Genomic DNA, 18,502 nt, shown 5'->3' on the forward strand with positions numbered 1-18,502 from the left:
AATGTGAGATTCTTTATTTGCCTTCTGGTTTGGGGTCTTTTCAGGTATGTTCAGGTCAGGTTTTCAAGCTTTTTTTTGGCAACCATAACCCTGGGAATTTTTTTTAATGAAAGCGGCAATTCTCCTGTAGTGAAACCATTCCAGGTGCTTGGGCTGTAAGGAAAACACCAAATAGAGCAAGGGATTAACACAGCAACGCTGGGCGCTGCAGCCCCCCCTGGAGCCGGGTTACGGGGCATCACTGCTGTGTCACCTCATAACACTGACGGGCTCCTTTTGGGCTGGTATCTAGGCCAGGGACCAGCCCCATGGGGTTACCAAGTCAGATGCGCATGCGCGGCGAGCCGCACGAAGCCGCCCCGCGTCTCGGTTCCCATTGGCGCAGGGCGGTGGCGGTGGTGGGCGGGGCTGGAGTGACGCAGCCCCCCCCCCACCTGTGACCCGACTGACCCGGATTTGATTCCGTCAGATCCTCACGAGCCCGGAGGGACCCCAGCCACCGTTACCCGCCGCCCTTCTCCCCGTCGTGGCCATGGCGCTCAGTGATGCCGATGTCCAGAAACAGGTACCGGGCCCGGCCCGCTCCTCGGGGCCAGGGCGGCCCCAGCTCGGGCGGGGTCAGCCGTGATTCTTCCTCGGGTCCGTTGCTAGAGCTGCTCCTCCCCGACCCGTCTGCTCTGCCGGGGCCATGCCCGGATCTCGGGGCCCCGGTGACGGGGCGGGGGCAGCTTCATGTTCCTGGGGCTGCTGGTGTCCGAGGCCCTGGGGAGCTTTGGGGGGCAGCGTTCGGGGCCGCGGGGCACTGCATCCCCCCCCCCCCCCCAGGTCTCCCCATGGGATGTGGGATCCTCCCTCGTTTCCTGCCCTGGGGGGGCTGCGTCGCCTGGCCGCGCTGCCGTCACCGTGACCAGGACCTGGGCTAGGAGCAGCTACCTCGGTGGTGGTGCTGGCCGCATCCGTGCAGTCGGTGCTGGAAAGCGCTAGGGGCCTGAGTGGCCGTGGGGGTAGACGGCTAGGGGGCTTTTAGCCACCCCCAACAGTTTAGAGACCGCATTCATAACCAAAGCCCGGGTTAGGAAGAGAAGCTTGTTTATCTCTCTCCATTCAAAGTGGACATGTGTTTTTTCTCAAGGTACACAACTTCTCATTAAAACAGCAGTCGTCAAAAATAAAGGCTGTCTCGTGCCCTGCTGACTGGGGTGACAGAGATAATGCTATTGATATTTAAGATATTGGTAACCTATTACAACACTCCTAGCAAAGGTAGCTGAGTAAGACACCTCCCTCTTCCCCCATTTAAATGAGTCGTTGCCGAAGAAAGAACAGTGACAGCCTTGTACCATGGAGAAACAGAAAATGGAAAATCCTGTGAATAATACCCATGCTAGCTGGTGGATAAGGGGCTTTGACTGCAGACTGAACAATGTAATTTTAAAAAAAAATCAAAACTTTGTATTGGAAGCTCAACACATCTCCCAGTAGCATTGGAAGCTCCTGTGTTGACAGCAGACTGGGGGATTGCTAAAGTATTTGGATGGCCTCTGAAAACAAGAGATGATGAAAGTGGTCATGGATTATCTTTTTTTTTTTTTTTAATCATATTGTTGTGCAGGTATCAGATCACCCTAACACTCATCTGGTGTCTGTACATAACATCAGATTTTTTTTCTACAGAAATTAGGTGTAAACTTGAATTTGATTATAATGGCTGAGCAGTACTTGCTTATAATCTGGCTCCTGGAGCGTGTACAGTCTTCAACTGTCTGATGACTTTTGCACTTCAGATCTGAAGGGAAAGCAGTCGTCTGACTATAGGAGCTTAGATTGTGCTGCTCCTTTGTAAATTTCCACTGAAGGCTTGTCTTTTTAAGCTATGTGGCTGTCCTTTTGAGTCCGGACACACACTGTTCTCATTGACAGTAAATAGTGTCCTTGATAACAAACTGGTATGACCTGAATTGCAAATGGTGCACGGTGATGAAAATTGCACAGATCCAGTCAATGCTGGTCAGTGAACTTTCCTCTCAAGTGATGGGCAGATCATACAGGTTTGATGCAGGATCAGCAGTTCCTTCTCAGTTCCCATAAACGCTTTCTGCATCTCTTCCCTTCTCATTCAGCAAATCTGATTGGCAAAGGACCACTGTGTAGTGAGAACACAAACAGTAACTTAGCATCCCTATTTGCCTTTTGGCGATCCTCCCTTAGCTCCCTACCTTCACTTGCACAACCAAACTTTTTGGCATGTTCGCAGTTATCATAACTTGAGCTGGCACTGTTAGTCACTGTGGGACTAAACTTGAAGGGTGAGCTTTGACATTGGAAGGGCAATAGATCCTAACACTGGAGCTCTGTTCTGTATTCAAATCTAACAACTGTAATATATCTGTAATTGGATTTTTTTTCAGCTAAAAGGTAGGGGATGAGCCTGTCCTTATGTTAACTGAAAATGCAAAACACAGTAAACTGCATGACAGGTCAGCAGGCATATAGGCCCTGATAGAGCTAGGAAGCAGTTTGACCATATCACTTTTAATATGCTCAATATTTTCAGTTTTTAAGAGACCTTCCCATTGACTATTTCCCAGCAATACCAACACTTGATTCGTTCTGTAGACAGTAGTTTGAAAATTGTGTTGCAGTTGGTTGAATAGTAAGAGAGCCCTTTTGAAGCTAACTTAATATATTATCTACTGTCTGTGGAAATTTAATCAAAGACTATTACAATTCTTGGATAATCTACTAGCCTTCTTTCTCTAGGAAACTCTCTTGGGCAAGGGCCATCAATTTTAGGAGAAACTAAGCTCTTCTTCACAAAAATAAAACTAAGTTTGCCAAATGTCCTATTAAAACTCACACTATTTAGAGATGTGGAAGTCCCATCTTGTTCTCTGCATTCTGGAAAAAACAAAATGAGCCTTTGATCCTCTCAGTCTGGGAACTCAAGCTGTTCACAGGAATAGTATTCCCTGCAAACATCAAAAAGTATGCTATGTGCTACTGAGATGCCAACCTGGGGAAACTCTGTAATGTCACATCATTTCTCTCTTATCCTCTGAGTAAGGAGGCAGAGTTTCTTGAGGCACTCAATGTAGTTCTAGTGCTGCCAGAACTAATTCTGCCAAGTAGTATGATGCTACATACCCGCTGCTGGGAGAGACGACCAAATTGGGATAACTCCTTATATTCTGAATCCACTGAGAGACTCTGTGTCCAGCTTAGTTTGACTCCTAAAATCTGAAAATTAACTCAATCGCTAACTCTTTCCCTCCCCACCGACTCCCAGTTCTACTCTCTGAAACAAAGCCGGAGTTCATCCTTGGTTTGATCTGGCCATTGGTAAAATCGCTATTCATGCCAGAATCACTTTCCTCTGGAGGACTGTGTTTCCTTCTTTTATGATGGGCCCTATGCTCTGGACTTCAGAGGATTTTAGAAAGCTGTGGCCTAATGACTCGGTGTCATATAATCCCTGAATCTAAATCCGAATTGTAGTTTTGGTTTTCAGAACATACTCCATCCACTTGTTCTGCCTACCTGTCTGAACTTCTCCATCTATGGAGTCACTTCACTTTCCCCTCGTCCCCTGAAGCGCATGCTCTACTGCAGACGTTTACCTATCTTCCTAGTCAGATCCTTTTCTCTGTAAAGCATTTTATAGTCGTGTACAAAGGACGCTGTAAATGGGAATCCTTCCTGCATGTTGCTGTGGCTTGCCTTGTCCAAGAAAAGTCTCTTCACTACTATCTGTATACTGAAACCATCTGTACAGTATAGGCCACTCAGTGATTAGCATACTCTTGCCCAGAGTTGATTACAACATAGTTTCAAGTTGCAGTGTAGTTGGGACTGCTATTGAACATGTCCAGGGCTTTACTCTGAACTTCCAGCCCAGTCACAGAACAGTGACGTTTACAATACATATTGGAATCATATTGCAACTTGGTCCCCTGACTGTTGCATGTACAGCTCAAATACTGTTTTTAAACAGTTCTAGCTAGAAAGGTTCATGTATGCAGGTCCTTGAAGCAGTTCATAATGCACTTTATGTTCCTCCCCACCCACCACAGACTATTGCGCGACTTTTTAAATACACTTAGAATCCAGGGAAGTGCTGCTGATGCTATCCAGAGAAAGTGTTAGATGGAACGCTGTCTAAACCATCCCCTGGATGTTTCTCTTCTAAATTCTTGTGACTTGTGTGCTTGTTAGGTGGGAGGAAAACAAGAGCCACTGTTGTTTGTGAGATGGGATTGGGTGTGGGGGGGATGGAAATATTGTGGAGTTCAAAGGAAAAGTTTGTTTCTCGTGCAAGTGCTTCCCAGCAGAATTTAACTGTGTCCATTCTATTACAGATCAAGCATATGATGGCTTTCATTGAGCAGGAAGCCAATGAAAAGGCTGAAGAAATAGATGCCAAGGTAACAAAAAAAAGAGCCATTTGGATGGTTTAATGTCAGGCACTCCAAAAGGAGGTGGATTGCATCTGATATTCTGAGTTGCTTCCCAGTCATATCATTAAAAACAGTTCTACAATATTCCTAGAAGCTACTTTACTTTTTGTCATATAATTCCTGTATGTGGAGCAAGTTAACTACTGATTAAAGTTAAATATTTTAGTTTGTGCCAAATTAATACAATCAAGGGAACTGAGCTGAAGCTGCCCTTTCACCCAGAGTCTCCTTTATTAATGCCTAGATGTGAACACATTTGTACACCAGATCACATGTTGATTTGTTAATATTTCAGGGGAGTTAAGGGTAGTGTGAGCATGGATTTTGCATAAGACATAGTGGGTTAAATTGGTCTGTCTAACTTCAGTGGAGTTACAGAGATGAATGTGACCCATTTCTACATTTGTTTTACTTAGGACTTGTGTACACACAAACTTTTACCAAAATAACTAAATTGGTTTTAATTCTCACTTCTTGTTTTTGGTGTAAGTTTGTGTGGTTATTCCTAAATAAAAATAGGACAGTTAATCCATTGCGAGCTGTGATTTGCAGCCATGTTAAGGAACCACAAAATAGATTTAAATGGGGGGGGTGTGGAGAAGGGGGGAAGCATGAACGCTTCTGCGTTAACAAAATGGAATGCGTTACGCCAAAGTTGTAAGGATCCACTAATCAATCATTAGCGGTTGACTACATTACACATCAGGGCCAATTATGTCAGTTCATATTGGAAAAGAAGGTCTAAAGCAGGGGTTCTCAAACTGGGGGTCGTGACCCCTGTGAGGTTATTACCTGGGGGGGGTCGCGAGCTGTCAACCTCCACCCCAAACCCTGCTTCACCTCCAGCATTTATAATAGTGTTAATATAAAAAAAGGTGTTTTTAATTTGTAAGCAAGGGGTTGCACTCAGAGGCTTGCTGTGTGAAAGGGGTCACCACTACTAAAGTTTGAGAACCACTGGTCTAAAGTATGGATCTGTTGGAGTGATAACCAATGTCTTGTTGAAATGAGATTGTGAATATGATCAGTTTAGCACAGTAGTTTACATGGTAGAAATGCTTATGGAAAGTGACTGAGCAAATATATTGCTTTTTTTTTTTTTCTTATTTCTTAAATTTAAAATGGGCCCTATTGCTTTTCTCAAAGTATGGGTAAATAGTCAGGATTCACAACACTTTTGTAGCTGGGTATTTGTAAATAGTGTGCAGCTTTTACCACGTTTTCATATGTGAGGGGACCAACCATGCTCTAAGAAAGCAGTAGCTCCCTCCCACGTATATCCTCGTTTAAGGATTAATGGTAAGTGGTTAAAGAACAATAAATAATTGTGCTAAGTTGACAGTTATAATTAGTGATTCTTTCAGAATCTCTCCCATCTCCTTTACTGCTGCAGTCAAAGATGACACCAATTCTAGAGTTCAGACGGAACAAGTGTCCTGGACTGGACTTCTGGTTACTCCCAGTTAGCCTACTAGTCTTTGCTCACTAGCTGATACTTGAAACTTGTATATCATCCCTATTTCAGGAAAGCAAATGATAGGTGGCAAACAAGGATATTGTAGTGATCAGATTAACTGAGCAGCAATTAGTAAGGCCCGAGTTCAGCAAAGAACGTGCTTAAATCTCACTGGCTTCAGTGAGATTTAAGGTACATACTTAAATGCTTTGCTTAATTAGTACCTTGAGTCTCATCACCTAGCCTTTAATTTAGTGAAGTGAAAGTTTATGGAGTCAGCCTCAATTTCAACTGTGTGACTTTCTCTGTAGGCAGAAGAAGAGTTCAACATTGAGAAGGGTCGCCTGGTGCAGACACAGAGACTGAAAATCATGGAGTACTATGAAAAGAAGGAAAAACAAATTGAACAACAGAAGAAAATGTAAGTCGCTTAGGCAGCCTGGCCTGCTACAGGGCTTGAAAAATCAGCAGCTTGCCAGCGATACACAAACAATCTTTTGCCGGCAAGTGCAGGTGACGTAGCTAAACATTTCTGCAGAATGTGAATTGTCACATATGAAAAAAGGTTTAAATCCTTACCGTTGAGAAGAAAATTTTAATGTGGACTGAGGCACTGTAATCGTCCTGAATCTGCAGACACACTGCTGCTACTGTTTACAGCTTTCCCAAACACATCAAAATTGGCAACTCTTGCAGAAGCAAAGTGAAGCTGACCAGGCATTGGAACTCCTTACAGGAAAACCGGTCCCAATAAATTGAGGCTAGAGAGTGGATAGGTAATAGTAGACTCCAGCTCTTCCCCAATTGAGAGATTCTGGAATGGTTTGTGGTCAGGTAGGGAAGAGAAAACTTCTCCTTCCAGCAGCTGAGAGTACATGAGGGGCCTTGCTGGCAAGCTTCAGATACATCAGCCAGAGGCTAATTCTAAATAGTCCCATGCAAAGTTCAGGGATAACACCTAAAGAGAACAGCTGATGTGGTGGAGGGGTCTTTTGTGTTACTTTGGATAATAGATATCTAACAAACTCTTTATGCTCTGTCCTGCTCCATCGCTGGCACACCTAATTCTATCCGTTCTGGTCTTGGTGGCTAATTTCTCTTGAGTAGTTTTTCTGGTTTTGTTATCACTTGTGCAAATTCAATGGAGGATGGCTTTTATAGTAAGTGAGGAATTTATCATAGCTGCTTTTGAAGCAGATTCAAATAAGTGAATGGGCTTGCGTTCAGCACATACTGTGTCACTCTAACATGTAAAGCATGCTGTTAAAATATTTGCTGCACCTCTATTGCCATCTAAAGCTTGATGCACTGATTCAATTTTTCCATGCAACTTGCAGTCAGATGTCCAACCTGATGAATCAGGCAAGACTGAAGGTCCTCAAGGCAAGAGACGACCTTATTGCAGTGAGTATATATTGCCTCTATAGTAAAGGGACAGGGGATTCTCCCCATTGAAAGTTAAGGAATTACCGGATCCAACCATTAAACAAGCATCTGGTTTGGTTTTGTTTTTTTAAGTGATCCAATGAGATGTGTACTTGAAGCATACATAGACTTAAAAAAATGGCTTTGCTAGCTGTCTTTAAAAACCATTCTTAGGTGGTGGCCTTCTGTACATGTGAAGTCAGGCTTTTCTAGCATACACTAGTATTGTGTTTTCACAGCTACACTTTGCTGTTTAGGGAAGATATATCTGTCTGCCAGGAATCTCAGTTGCAGTCTGCGATTGAGTTCAGCCTAGGACAGCAGCTGATCTTTATTCACAGAATGGGAAACATCTCCTACACAACCAAGTGCAAAAAGAGGAAGTAACTGGGTGACAAGAGGCCCACAAAATGCCGAGTTGCTTCAGGCAACTAGAACTTAATGTATGCAGTGATACTGAATGGCTGGGCTTCAGCAAGCTTGGTAAGCACTTCCTGTAAATAAATACTACCAGAAAAATCCACATAGTGGACTGATTGTCTCTAACAGTGGCCCAGGGTGGATGGAAATGCTTTCCTCTTGGTCTGTTTGGTGGACCGTTTTTTTCCTGGGAGCATGAAGACTTATAACCCCTGTACTCATCTTGTCATAGATAATGGTTACATTCACTATGAATAACAGTAGCCATACTCCAATGTTACGAAAGGCCTCCGTTATAGCTTCCGTGAGCATAATCTACCAATCACACAATATGTAAAGTCCCTTGTCCTGTTCTGAGGCACACTTTTGTGTGTTTCAAATACTAGGTGGTGCTGCTGAGCTATCAGATAGTCCTGTTTGTGAGAACTACAGAAATCAAGAATAAAATACCATCGTAGTATTGCTTGTTCACAACACTGTTCTGAAAAAGGATTTGGTAGGAGGGAGTATCAGCATAGATTGATTCTTTCATCCTAGTGCCACATTTGTCAACCATTGTGAATTTGGTGAGATTTCTAATACTGTTTATTTAGAGGAGAAGGGTGAGGAAAGAGTTAACTCCATTGTGAAACTATCTATGTTGAATAATCTCTTCCCTGACCATGCTTTGAGCTGACTCAGTCACATGCTTCTGAATGGTGCATAAGACATTTCCTTCCTCGTTTTAAAGTATTTCAAGTCCTATTGTACTAGCTCAGTCTTACCTTGTTGTTACGTGGTCTCCGAAAGGCTGGCCAGTAAGGGATGGGCACTTCCAGAATTTCTGGATTCTAGGGCAGAAGGCATAACTAGGTTTGACAGTGAGGGGAACTTGGGATGGTCTTGTTAATACTCTAGCATTCAAAACATAATACACACTCTTGTTTATCAAGACAGACTTTCCTGCCCCATGAAATCACTTGTGTCGGTATTTCCCTGCTTCTGTTTTAAAGGCTACAACAGGACATCATGGGGTTGTCTACTGATATACGTACCATAACGTTTCAGTTCGGGGGGAGACTGTACTCGGATCGAAACTTTAGGATATTTTATTTTTTTGAGGAAAAGAGGAAAGCATATTTGGAAGGGAGATGATATGGTAGATGGGAGCAGAATAACAGGGCAGCAGCAGAAATCCTTAAACGTGGACTCTAAAATAGGGTGAAGGACCTCTGTGAAGTAAGACTTGATGCTCTGTTGCCTCAGAACAGAGGATCCAGACTTTAATGTCAAAATTTACATGGACATTGACAGATGCAGCATTTTACATAATTTACAACACACAAATAGAGGTCCACAGCCATACTTGTTTGAGCTCTTTCAATAGATGAACAAAGTATCTATTTTTATTAATGAAAACAGGACACTAGGAGCTATTAAAAATTAATAATGGAACAGGGATCTGGGCTGTGAAAATAATTAGTCTCCCTTCAGCCATGTTTAGGATGTGCTATGCTGCTTTGATTACCTTATCTTAGAGTATCTAACTTCTCAAAAGTGAAGACAGCCAGTTGAGCACTCAAAAAATACTGCTATTCCTTGGTACTGAATTCAGTCTAAATTTAATGTCACATAGTAGACAGTACTATTCTCCGAGGCTGGAGTCTTCTACCTGGCCAGTTCTAGAACGTTATGATCACTCTGCAGATTTACATTTTGCATGTGAAGGATTTCCATACAATTTTGGGGAAGGGAAAAAAGTTGTAGTTGATTGCTCTCTAAGGCAGCCTGCAGTATATCATAGAAATGTAGGGCTGGAAGGGACCTCAAGATATCACCCTGTCAATTCCGTCCCAGCCTAGTGGCAATAATTTGTACCTAGACCATCCCTGACCAGTGTTTTGTCTAATCTGTTCTTAGAATCTTCCAGTGATGGGGATTCGACAATCTCCCTAGGTAACCTGGTTCCAGTGTTTTACTAGCCTTAATAATTAATTAGATTAGCCTTAATAGCAATAAATTAATTAGCCTTAATAGCAAACCTAAATCATCTTTGCTCCAAACTAAGCTGATTACTTCTTATCCTACCCTTGGTGGCCATGGGGAACAATTGATCACCATCCTCTTTGTGACATACTTTTACATATTTTAATACTTATGGCTTCCCCTCAGTCTTTTCTTCTCTTTAGATTAAATGTCCCCAATTCTTAATAGGTCAGATTTTGTAAACCTCTTGCCATTTTTGTTGCTTTCCTCTGGACTCTCCAGTTTGCCCACTCTTTCTTAAAGTACGGTGCCCAAAACTGGATACAGTTCTCCAGCCAACGCCTCACCAGTGCTTAGTAGAATGGGACAATTACCTCACATTGCATTAATATGACATTTCTGTTAATACATCCCTAAATGTCAATTTGTGGTTTTTTTTGTTTTTACAATAGCATACGCTGGTTCATTCAATTTGTGATCCACTATAACTCTTAAGTTCCTCTTCCACAGTGCTGCTGCCTAGCCCTGTGTTGTATTTGTGCATTTGATTTTTTTCCTTCCTAAGTGCAGTACTTTGCAGTTGTCATTATTGACTTTCATCTTGTTGACTTCAGACCAGTTCTCCATGATCTGCTGTCCTACTGAAGCAGCAGACAGTAGGAGAAACAACTGTAGCTCATTCAGCTAGAATAGCATTAATGAACTGAATAAGCATTGCTGGTGGATATGTAATCCTTTACTACAGTAGTAGCTCAAAGTTATGAACACTTCGGGAATGGAGGTTGTTTGTAATTCTGAAATGTTCGTAACTCTGAACAAAACATTCTGGTGGTTCTTTCAAAAGTTTACAACTAAACATTGACTTAATACAGCTTTAAAATTTTACTGTGCAGAAGGAAAATACTGCTTTCCCTTTTTTTTTTTTTTTTTGTAGTAGATAGTTTTAACACAGTACTGTATTAGTTTTGGGGGGTGAAGGGTCTCTGCTGCTGCCTGAGTTGTGTACTTCCAGTTCCAAATGAGGTGTGTGTGGTTGACTGGTCAGTTTGTAATTCTGGTGTTCATAACTCTGAAGTTCTACTGTACTATGATTTTTTCCTTGCCTAGAAAAAGGAATTCGTAGTTAACATTCACTTTGGGTACTGAACAGGGTAGTGGGGAAAGAAAACCTTTTGTGAAAGTTGTTGCTCAGTGCACACAGAGATGAGGGTCTGGACTGAATTACCAGCTGCACTGTAAGCTTGCTTCTTGGCAGGGTGCATAACTACACTAAGAGTACAGGAGGATGGTAGGCATAGAACAAAACGGACAAACAGGGGGACTTTGCTGACCTGATCTCTTCTTTCTGTAGGATTTGCTGGCTGAGGCCAAGCAGAGACTTGCCAAGGTAGTGAAGGATGCTGCCAGGTACCAGATACTGCTGGATGGACTGGTTCTACAGGTAAAATACTCAAGCCGTAGTAAAAGGCTGACTGCATCCCTAGCTGCAAACACAAACCCTCTGTAGGAGTACTGCTGCTGTTTGGAGACTACCTTGAATGGGCATTTTTAAAACTGCCACTTTCACTATACTCCCCAATCTTCGCTCACAAGGCCCCAGTGTATTTGAGATTGGGAAGAGAGGGGTGGGATGCAGAAAGCTTAAATTCTTGAGCACTTTCATCTGAATATGAGAGAAACAATAGTGTCACAGTCACAAAACACAATATAACTGCTGAGTCTTAAGCTGTCCTTAAGTGAGCACAGCTCAGGAGTGCACATTTCAGGAGAGATGTGCACATCTCGAGTTTCTACTGCGCATACTCAGGATGAGCTCCTTTTTCAAATGCACACTCTGGAAAAGCTCTCCTCCTCCTCTCCTCCCCCCCCCCCCCCACAAAGTTTAGGAAAGTGCACGGTCCTGTCTGTTTTCATTCCAAATTTTATACCAAATCTAGACTTGTATGGCTGTAGCTTTGAGCAGTTTTTTTCTGTGGTGTGAGACGTCTGTCTGTAATAGGTGCTGTTCCCCTAAACTACATGTATGGCTAAACATTCCACTTCAGGCTTTTTTAGCCCCGTAAGTTTTACTTTTGGAATTCTTGCAAATACAAGTAAGGGTTTTAATGGAAACTTGTACCTCAACTATAGTGGCCACCACGGGCAACTGCTCTAGTACAAGAACTTGTCATAAATATTACCCCATGTCCTTTTGCTAGGAACTCTTTAAAGTGTGATTCTAGTTTTCTCCTCTGCAGTCTAACAGTCTTGTTCTTCCAAGTCTTGTTCTTTCCTGTTGCCACACTCAGACCCCTCAATGTTGAGGGTGCCTTGAAACCTGTAAGCTGCTTTACTCCATAGCAGGGATCAATAGTGTACTTCTAATTGCCTGACTTACTGTCAGGCCCTGCCTGTTGCTGTTCACTTACACACTGGATGACCCAACCTCTCTGTCTTTTGGAATGAACGTTTGTCTTGGTCAGAAGTCTTGGTCTCATAGAATATCAGGGTTGGAAGGGACCTCAGGAAGTCATCTAGTCCAACCCCCTGCTCAAAGCAGGACCTAATCCCCAACTAAATCATCCCAGCCTGGGCTTTGTCAAGCCTGACCTTAAAAACATCTAAGGAAGGAGATTCCACAACCTCCCTAGGTAACCCATTCCAGTGCTTCACCACCCTCCTAGTGAAAAAGTTTTTTCCTAATATCCAACCTGAACCTCCCCTACTGCAACTTGAGACCATTACTCCTCGTTCTTTCATCTGCTACCACTGAGAACAGTCTAGATCCATCCTCTTTGGAACCCCCTTTCAGATAGTTGAAAGCAGCTATCAAATCCCTCCCGCATTCTTCTCTTTTGCAGACTAAATAATCCCTGTTCCTTCAGCCTCTCCTCAAAGTCATGTGCTCCAGCCCCCTGATCATTTTTGTTGCCCTCCGCTGGACTCTTTCCAATTTTTCCACAGCCTTTTCATAGTGTGGGGCCCAAAACTGGATACAGTACTCCAGGTAAGGCCTCACCAATGCCAAATAGAGGGAAATGATCATGTGCCTTGATCTGCTGGCAATGCTCCTACTTATATAGCCCAAAATGCCATTAGCCTTTTTGGCAATGGGGCACGCTGTTGACTCATATCCAGCTTCTCGTCCACTGTAACCCCTAGGTCTTTTTCTGCAGAACTGCTTCCTAGCCACTCGGTCCCTAGTCTGTAGCAGTGCATGGGATTCTTCCTTCCTAAGTGCAAGACTCTGCACTTGTCCTTGCTGAAACTCATAAGATTTCTTTTGGCCCAATCCTCTAATTTGTCTAGGTCCCTCTGTATTCTATACCTAGCCTCCAGCATATCTACCACTCCTCCCAGTTTAGTGTCATCTGCAAAGTTGCTGAGGGTGCAGTCCACACCATCCTCCAGATCATTAATGAAGATACTGAACAAAACCAGCCACAGGACTGACCGTTGGGGCACCCTGCTTGATACCAGCTGCCAGCTAGACATAGAGCCATTGCTCACTACCCGTTGAGCCCAATGATCTAGCCAGCTTTCTATCCACCTTGTAGTCCATTCATCCAGCCCATGCTTCTTTAATTTGCTGGAAAGAATACTGTGGGAGACTGTATCAAAAGCTTTGCTAAAGTCAAGGAATAACATGTCCACTGCTTTCCCCTCGTCCACAGAGCCAGTTATCTCAACATAGAAGGCAATTAGGTTAGTCAGGTATGATTTGCCCTTGGTGAATCCATGCTGACTCTGCCTGATCACTTTCCTCTCCTTGAAGTCCTTTAGCATTGATTCCTTGAGGACCTGCTCCATGATTTTTCCAGGGACTGAGGTGAGGCTGACCAGCCTGTAGTTCCCCGGATCCTCCTCCTTCCCTTTTTTTAAAGATGGGCACTACATTAGCCTTTTTCCAGTCATCCGGGACCTCGCCCGATCGCCATGAGTTTTCAAAGATAATGGCCAATGGCTCTGCAATCACGTCCGCCAACTCCTTTAGCACCCTCGGATGCACTGCGTCTGGCCCCATGGACTTGTGCTTGTCCAGCTTTTCTAAATAGTCCTGAACCACTTCTTTCTCCACAGAGGGCTGGTCACCTCCTCCCCGTACTGTGCTGCCCAGTGCAGTAGTCTGGGGGCTGACCTTGTTCGTGAAGACAGAGATGAAAAAAGCGTTGAGTACATTAGCTTTTTCCACATCCTCTGTCACTAGGTTGCCTCCCTCATTCAGTAAGGGGCCCACACTTTCCCTGACCACCTTCTTGTTGCTAACATACCTGTAGAAACCCTTCTTGTTACTCTTAACACTTGGAGTTGCAGCTAGCAAGGGATGTTATTTGGCCTTCCTGATTTCACTCCTGCATGCCTGAGCAATATTTTTATACTCATCCCTGGTCATTTGTCCAATCTTCCACTTCTTGTAAGCTTCTTTTTTGTGTTTAAGATCATCAAGGATTTCACTGTTAAGCCAAGCTGGTCGCCTGCTATATTTACTATTCTTTCTACACATTGGGATGGTTTGTTCCTGCAATCTCAATAAGGATTCTTTAAAATACAGCCAGCTCTCCTGGACTCTGTTTCCCCCTCATGTTATTCTCCCAGGGGATCCTGCCCATCAGTTCCCTGAGGGAGTCAAAGTCTGCTTTTCTGAAGTCCAGGGTCCATATTCTGCTGCTCTCCTTTGTACCTTGTGTCAGGATCCTAAACTCGACCATCTCATGGTCACTGCCTCCCAGGTTCCCATCCACTTTTGCTTCCCCTACTAATTCTTCCCTGTTCGTGAGCAGCAGGTCGAGAAGAGCTCTGCCCCTTGTTGGTTCCTCCAGCACTTGCACCAGGAAATTGTCCCCTATACTTTCCAAAAGCTTCCTCCATCTTATACTACTGTCCTCTTATTCCTGTAACATTTTGGCACAGTTGGTGGTATCTGTTCAGAGACCAAATACTGCTGCAGGCCTTAACTAGAAGTTGCATATTTGCTCAGCCTAATCTGTGACTATTGACTCTTAGCCTGCCTTTTCTCATTCTTCTCAACCAACCCTCAGTATTGTCCAGATTTAGTTGCCATTGCACCCCAAAAATTAGGATTATTTATTTCTTGCATAAACAAAACCATTGGTTACTGTGGGTTTCCCAGTAATCCATAGCCAGCCCTATTTCAGAATGACAGTACAAGGGGGACTTGTAACCAATGAACTTTTATCTTCACTGTATGAAATAAGTAATGGCAGAAAGTTGCTTAGTCTTATAACTAACCCCAGAAAATGACAGGAGCTGATGAATCAATTATAAGATGATGGGAGTTTCCTTTTATCTCCTCTTACTATAGTTATCTCTCTCATAGGGTTTCTACCAGCTGCTTGAGCCCAGACTGAATGTCCGTTGCCGGAAACAGGATCTCTCTATGGTTAAGGTAAGGGGGTTCTGGCTACAGTAGCATAAAATGTCTCCAAAAACAAAGCCAGGGATTGTGACTGCAAAGGTGTTCTGCTTGGAACCTGTCTGGCAAGATCATAAGGCAGTGGGGCTGGGGCGATTCACTACCAAGTGAAACACTTCTGTTGTGAATACCTCATCTCTTGCACTATGCTTTTCAGGTTGGGGAGTGTCTTCCTCTGTTTGAAAAGCACCTAGCAAACTTTAGGTACTGCCATAATATAAAGAATGATGGCAGCTGCTTCTGGTTCAAGATTCAAAGGGAGGAGTAAATGTGTTAGAAAGTAGTTAGGCCACAGCCATTTTTCCTACAGCACCACCTTCCTGGAGAGGCTGAACTAATGAATGAGATTGTGGCATCTAATTGATTATTTCCCCTCCATGCCTGTTCCACTAATGCAGACTAAGTAGCCATCAGTTCTGTGCAATACTCGCAGCGGACTCCATGTGTCTTTCAAATCTCTGGCCTGAAGTGGGATATCTGTTGTGTTCTAGGCTGCTGTACAGAAGAGCATTCCCATCTACAAAGCTGCTACCAAAAAAGACATTGATGTTCACATTGACCAGCAAACATTCCTGCCAGAAGATATGTAAGGAATACAGTAGCTTTTAGTGCTGGGTAGTAACTTGCTGGAGATTCAATGCACTGTTAACGGTTGAGGGAGTCTGAAATGTCTCTTATGGGAAATGGCAAAAGGGGTACCCCTGAGGGCACATCTGCCACTAGTTAGTGGGAGTTGACTCCTCCTGACACTGAATTTCTGTCCTCTTGCCTGCTGTGCCGTTTCCCAGGCAACTAAAGATGATAGTTATCTGGCTGCATTCCCCAAACCAATTCACAGCACAGGGGAATGTTTGGTCTAGGCAACAGCAGTTGGTAACTCAGTATAACTTCTCAGTCTGTTAGAGGTGAAAGGCATGCAAGTGCAGCCCAAGTTTAAGGTTCAACATAAAGCAAAGAACAAAGTTGTGAGGGGGAATGTGTGGGTTATACGTTTCCCACTGATAAGCTTTGTCCTCCAAAACTGTCAGAAAACTGGTTCTGTAACATAGAAAAGAACACTTGAATGATGCACTCAAGTTAAGATCTAACAAACTTGTTGCATAGAGCTATAAATGGTACAAGAAATAACACTTCTAAAGGTATCTGTATAGTACATTGCCTCTTGTCCCAAAATCTGAAAACTAACCCTCGTAGCCTAATTTATATTTATTGGGTAGTGGAGAGGAGGCTCAGCTGGCTACTTCAGTCAATCATTTTTCATACCTAAAATCTCCACACATCCCCTCTATCCTTAAAACGCTAGGTGGTGATGATTGTTACCCATTAGGATGCTCTGCCCATTGTTAGGGCTGTCTTTCTCTTCATCAGGTTATTTTAGCTTCCAGTGTAATGGGAGTAAGATTGGAGTCCATTTAAAGGCAGAAAGGAGGCCACACACTTCTGTTGATTTATCCCTTTGACACACATTCTAGCAGTTGTTTGGGAGAGTGGCTTTTTGTCAGGCTGAGGTCTATTGTAATGTCTGTTTTCTCTCTAGTGCTGGAGGTGTTGAGATCTATAACAGTGATGGTAAAATCAAGGTTTCCAATACCCTGGAAAGCAGACTGGATCTCATAGCCCAGCAGGTGAGTTTGGGAAAGAGGGAGTTGGATCCCTCCCTACTCAGTCTTCGTTGGTAAGGTGAAAAGCTTCATCTTGAAGTCAGCATCCCTTAGTCTCAATCATCCTCTTAATCTTCAAAGTAACTTATTATGGGATCAGGTCTCTTTAGATGGATGACAAGCAAAGGGTTGCAAAAAGTAGACTTGAAAATTAAACATTCCAGCGGGTTGTATGGAGTTTGGGGAGGAGCACATCTCTGCTAGCATCCTCTCTTCAGAGTTTTATGCTCGGCTAGGTTCTTGAGAAGTTAGACTATTGAAAGACTAAGTCTCTAAAGAACCAAACTGCATTAAAAGATCCTGTTACTGAATAGTACAAAAATAGATGGTGTTCATAAAGCTCTACTGCTAGTGGCAGTATGTGGGCCAATAGAGAGACCCACTCTGAGTCAGTGTGAGAATCTTCTAAAGTCCAGTGTAGAAGGAAGACCTTGCAACCCCACCATGCCTCCAGTGAATCTTGGTTTTGGCAATATAGACCTCCCATTATCTGCATTAGTCTTTTGAATATGATTTGCACTAGATGGGGTGATCGCATGCCTGAGCTTAACAGGTGAGTCCCTCTGGCTCAGGCTGCAACTGTGTTAGTGATTACAGTCTGCTCCCAGTGAGAAAGTACCACCAGTATCTGGCAGGTGAACTTGTACATCCCCTAAAGAGTTGACTGCACTGACAGAAATACTCTATTCGTTCATGTCTCCAGCATGGACCTGCAGTTTAGGATTTCTTAACTTTTGTGCATATTAAGTTGCTGTTAGTGCTTAACTATTTTAGTATTTATTACTGTGCCTCTAACTGGTGCACCTGCTCTCTCAACAGATGATGCCAGAAATCCGAGGGGCACTCTTTGGTGCCAATGCCAACAGGAAGTTTTTGGACTAAGCCTGAGGGAAAGTGGAATCTGTTCCACTGCCATATTGAGGAGAGATGCAAAAAAGCATCTATTCATTTAAACCCTAAAAGTACCTTTTTCAATGCTATAATGTGTTGTCCAATGTGTGTTCTTCGGTGGCATAATTTTGCATACCTGCTGCGCTTTGCCTGACTTATCAAGTGGTTACAATGTATTAATCAAAATAAGGTGAAGACCAACCCGTCCAGAAGTGACACTGGAGAATGAATGCAGTTGGGCTCTTGGCTTGTCTTGCACTCCTGTGGCTATAGTAAGATTAGTGATTGTGAAGTACTATGCTGCCCATCGAAGCAACCTTTCCAGTTAAGGGCTTTTCAGTGTTCTGTTATACAGAGGGCATGCAACCCTTCCCTGGGCGAGAAGTGTAGCTTTTTTGCTTGGTCAGGCCCAGAGTTTTCTGTTCTGTATATGTGAGTAAAGTCTGAGCCTGTACTACTTAATTTATTAAAAATAAAAAGGAGTGTGTGTGTGTGTGTGTGTGTATGGAGTGCACTGTCCAGCATGCTGTGACTCCAGAGTAACTAGAGGAGGTTGGGTAGGGATTCTAGGTCAACAGCTAAGTACATCACCAGTTCTAACAGGATCTTCTGTCTGTAAGTACTTGCTAACTCTCAATTTAGCACACTTGAGTTGAAGTCTGTGTCCTGATTCCTATGTAGAGAGCTTTATAGGAGAAAGATATTAAAATACTCCTGGGGAATTCTGCACCAAAAAATTAAATTCTGCAAAAGTTGTCAAAATAACACTAGTTTCAGTTATTTTGGTAACTTATTTCAAAATATTTGTCAGCAAGTA

General features: G+C 43.3%; 2 protein-coding genes across 2 annotated transcripts in view; both read left to right on the plus strand.

The window, feature by feature from the left end:
* BID (BH3 interacting domain death agonist) overlaps positions 1 to 18,502 on the plus strand; it is a 536,402-nt gene that overhangs the window by 134,991 nt on the left and 382,909 nt on the right. The window lies entirely within an intron of this gene.
* On the plus strand, positions 436 to 18,168 carry ATP6V1E1 (ATPase H+ transporting V1 subunit E1). The gene is made up of 9 exons (XM_073320001.1): positions 436 to 565; positions 4,356 to 4,421; positions 6,222 to 6,331; positions 7,248 to 7,314; positions 11,072 to 11,161; positions 15,038 to 15,106; positions 15,625 to 15,719; positions 16,671 to 16,758; positions 17,614 to 18,168. The coding sequence occupies exons 1-9, from the start codon at positions 533 to 535 to the stop codon at positions 17,674 to 17,676; spliced, it is 681 nt and encodes a 226-aa protein (XP_073176102.1). The 5' UTR covers positions 436 to 532; the 3' UTR covers positions 17,677 to 18,168.

Source organism: Lepidochelys kempii, chromosome 1 (assembly GCF_965140285.1).
Source record: "Lepidochelys kempii isolate rLepKem1 chromosome 1, rLepKem1.hap1, whole genome shotgun sequence".
NCBI lineage: Eukaryota > Metazoa > Chordata > Testudines > Cheloniidae > Lepidochelys > Lepidochelys kempii.

Coding starts and splice junctions, on each gene's coding strand:
- ATP6V1E1 (XM_073320001.1), top strand. CDS start 533: ATGGCGCTCAGTGATGCCGATGTCCAGAAACAG. Junction 11,162..15,037: donor TGGATGGACTGGTTCTACAG/GTAAAATACTCA, acceptor TCTCTCTCATAG/GGTTTCTACCAGCTGCTTGA. Junction 15,107..15,624: donor AGGATCTCTCTATGGTTAAG/GTAAGGGGGTTC, acceptor GTTGTGTTCTAG/GCTGCTGTACAGAAGAGCAT.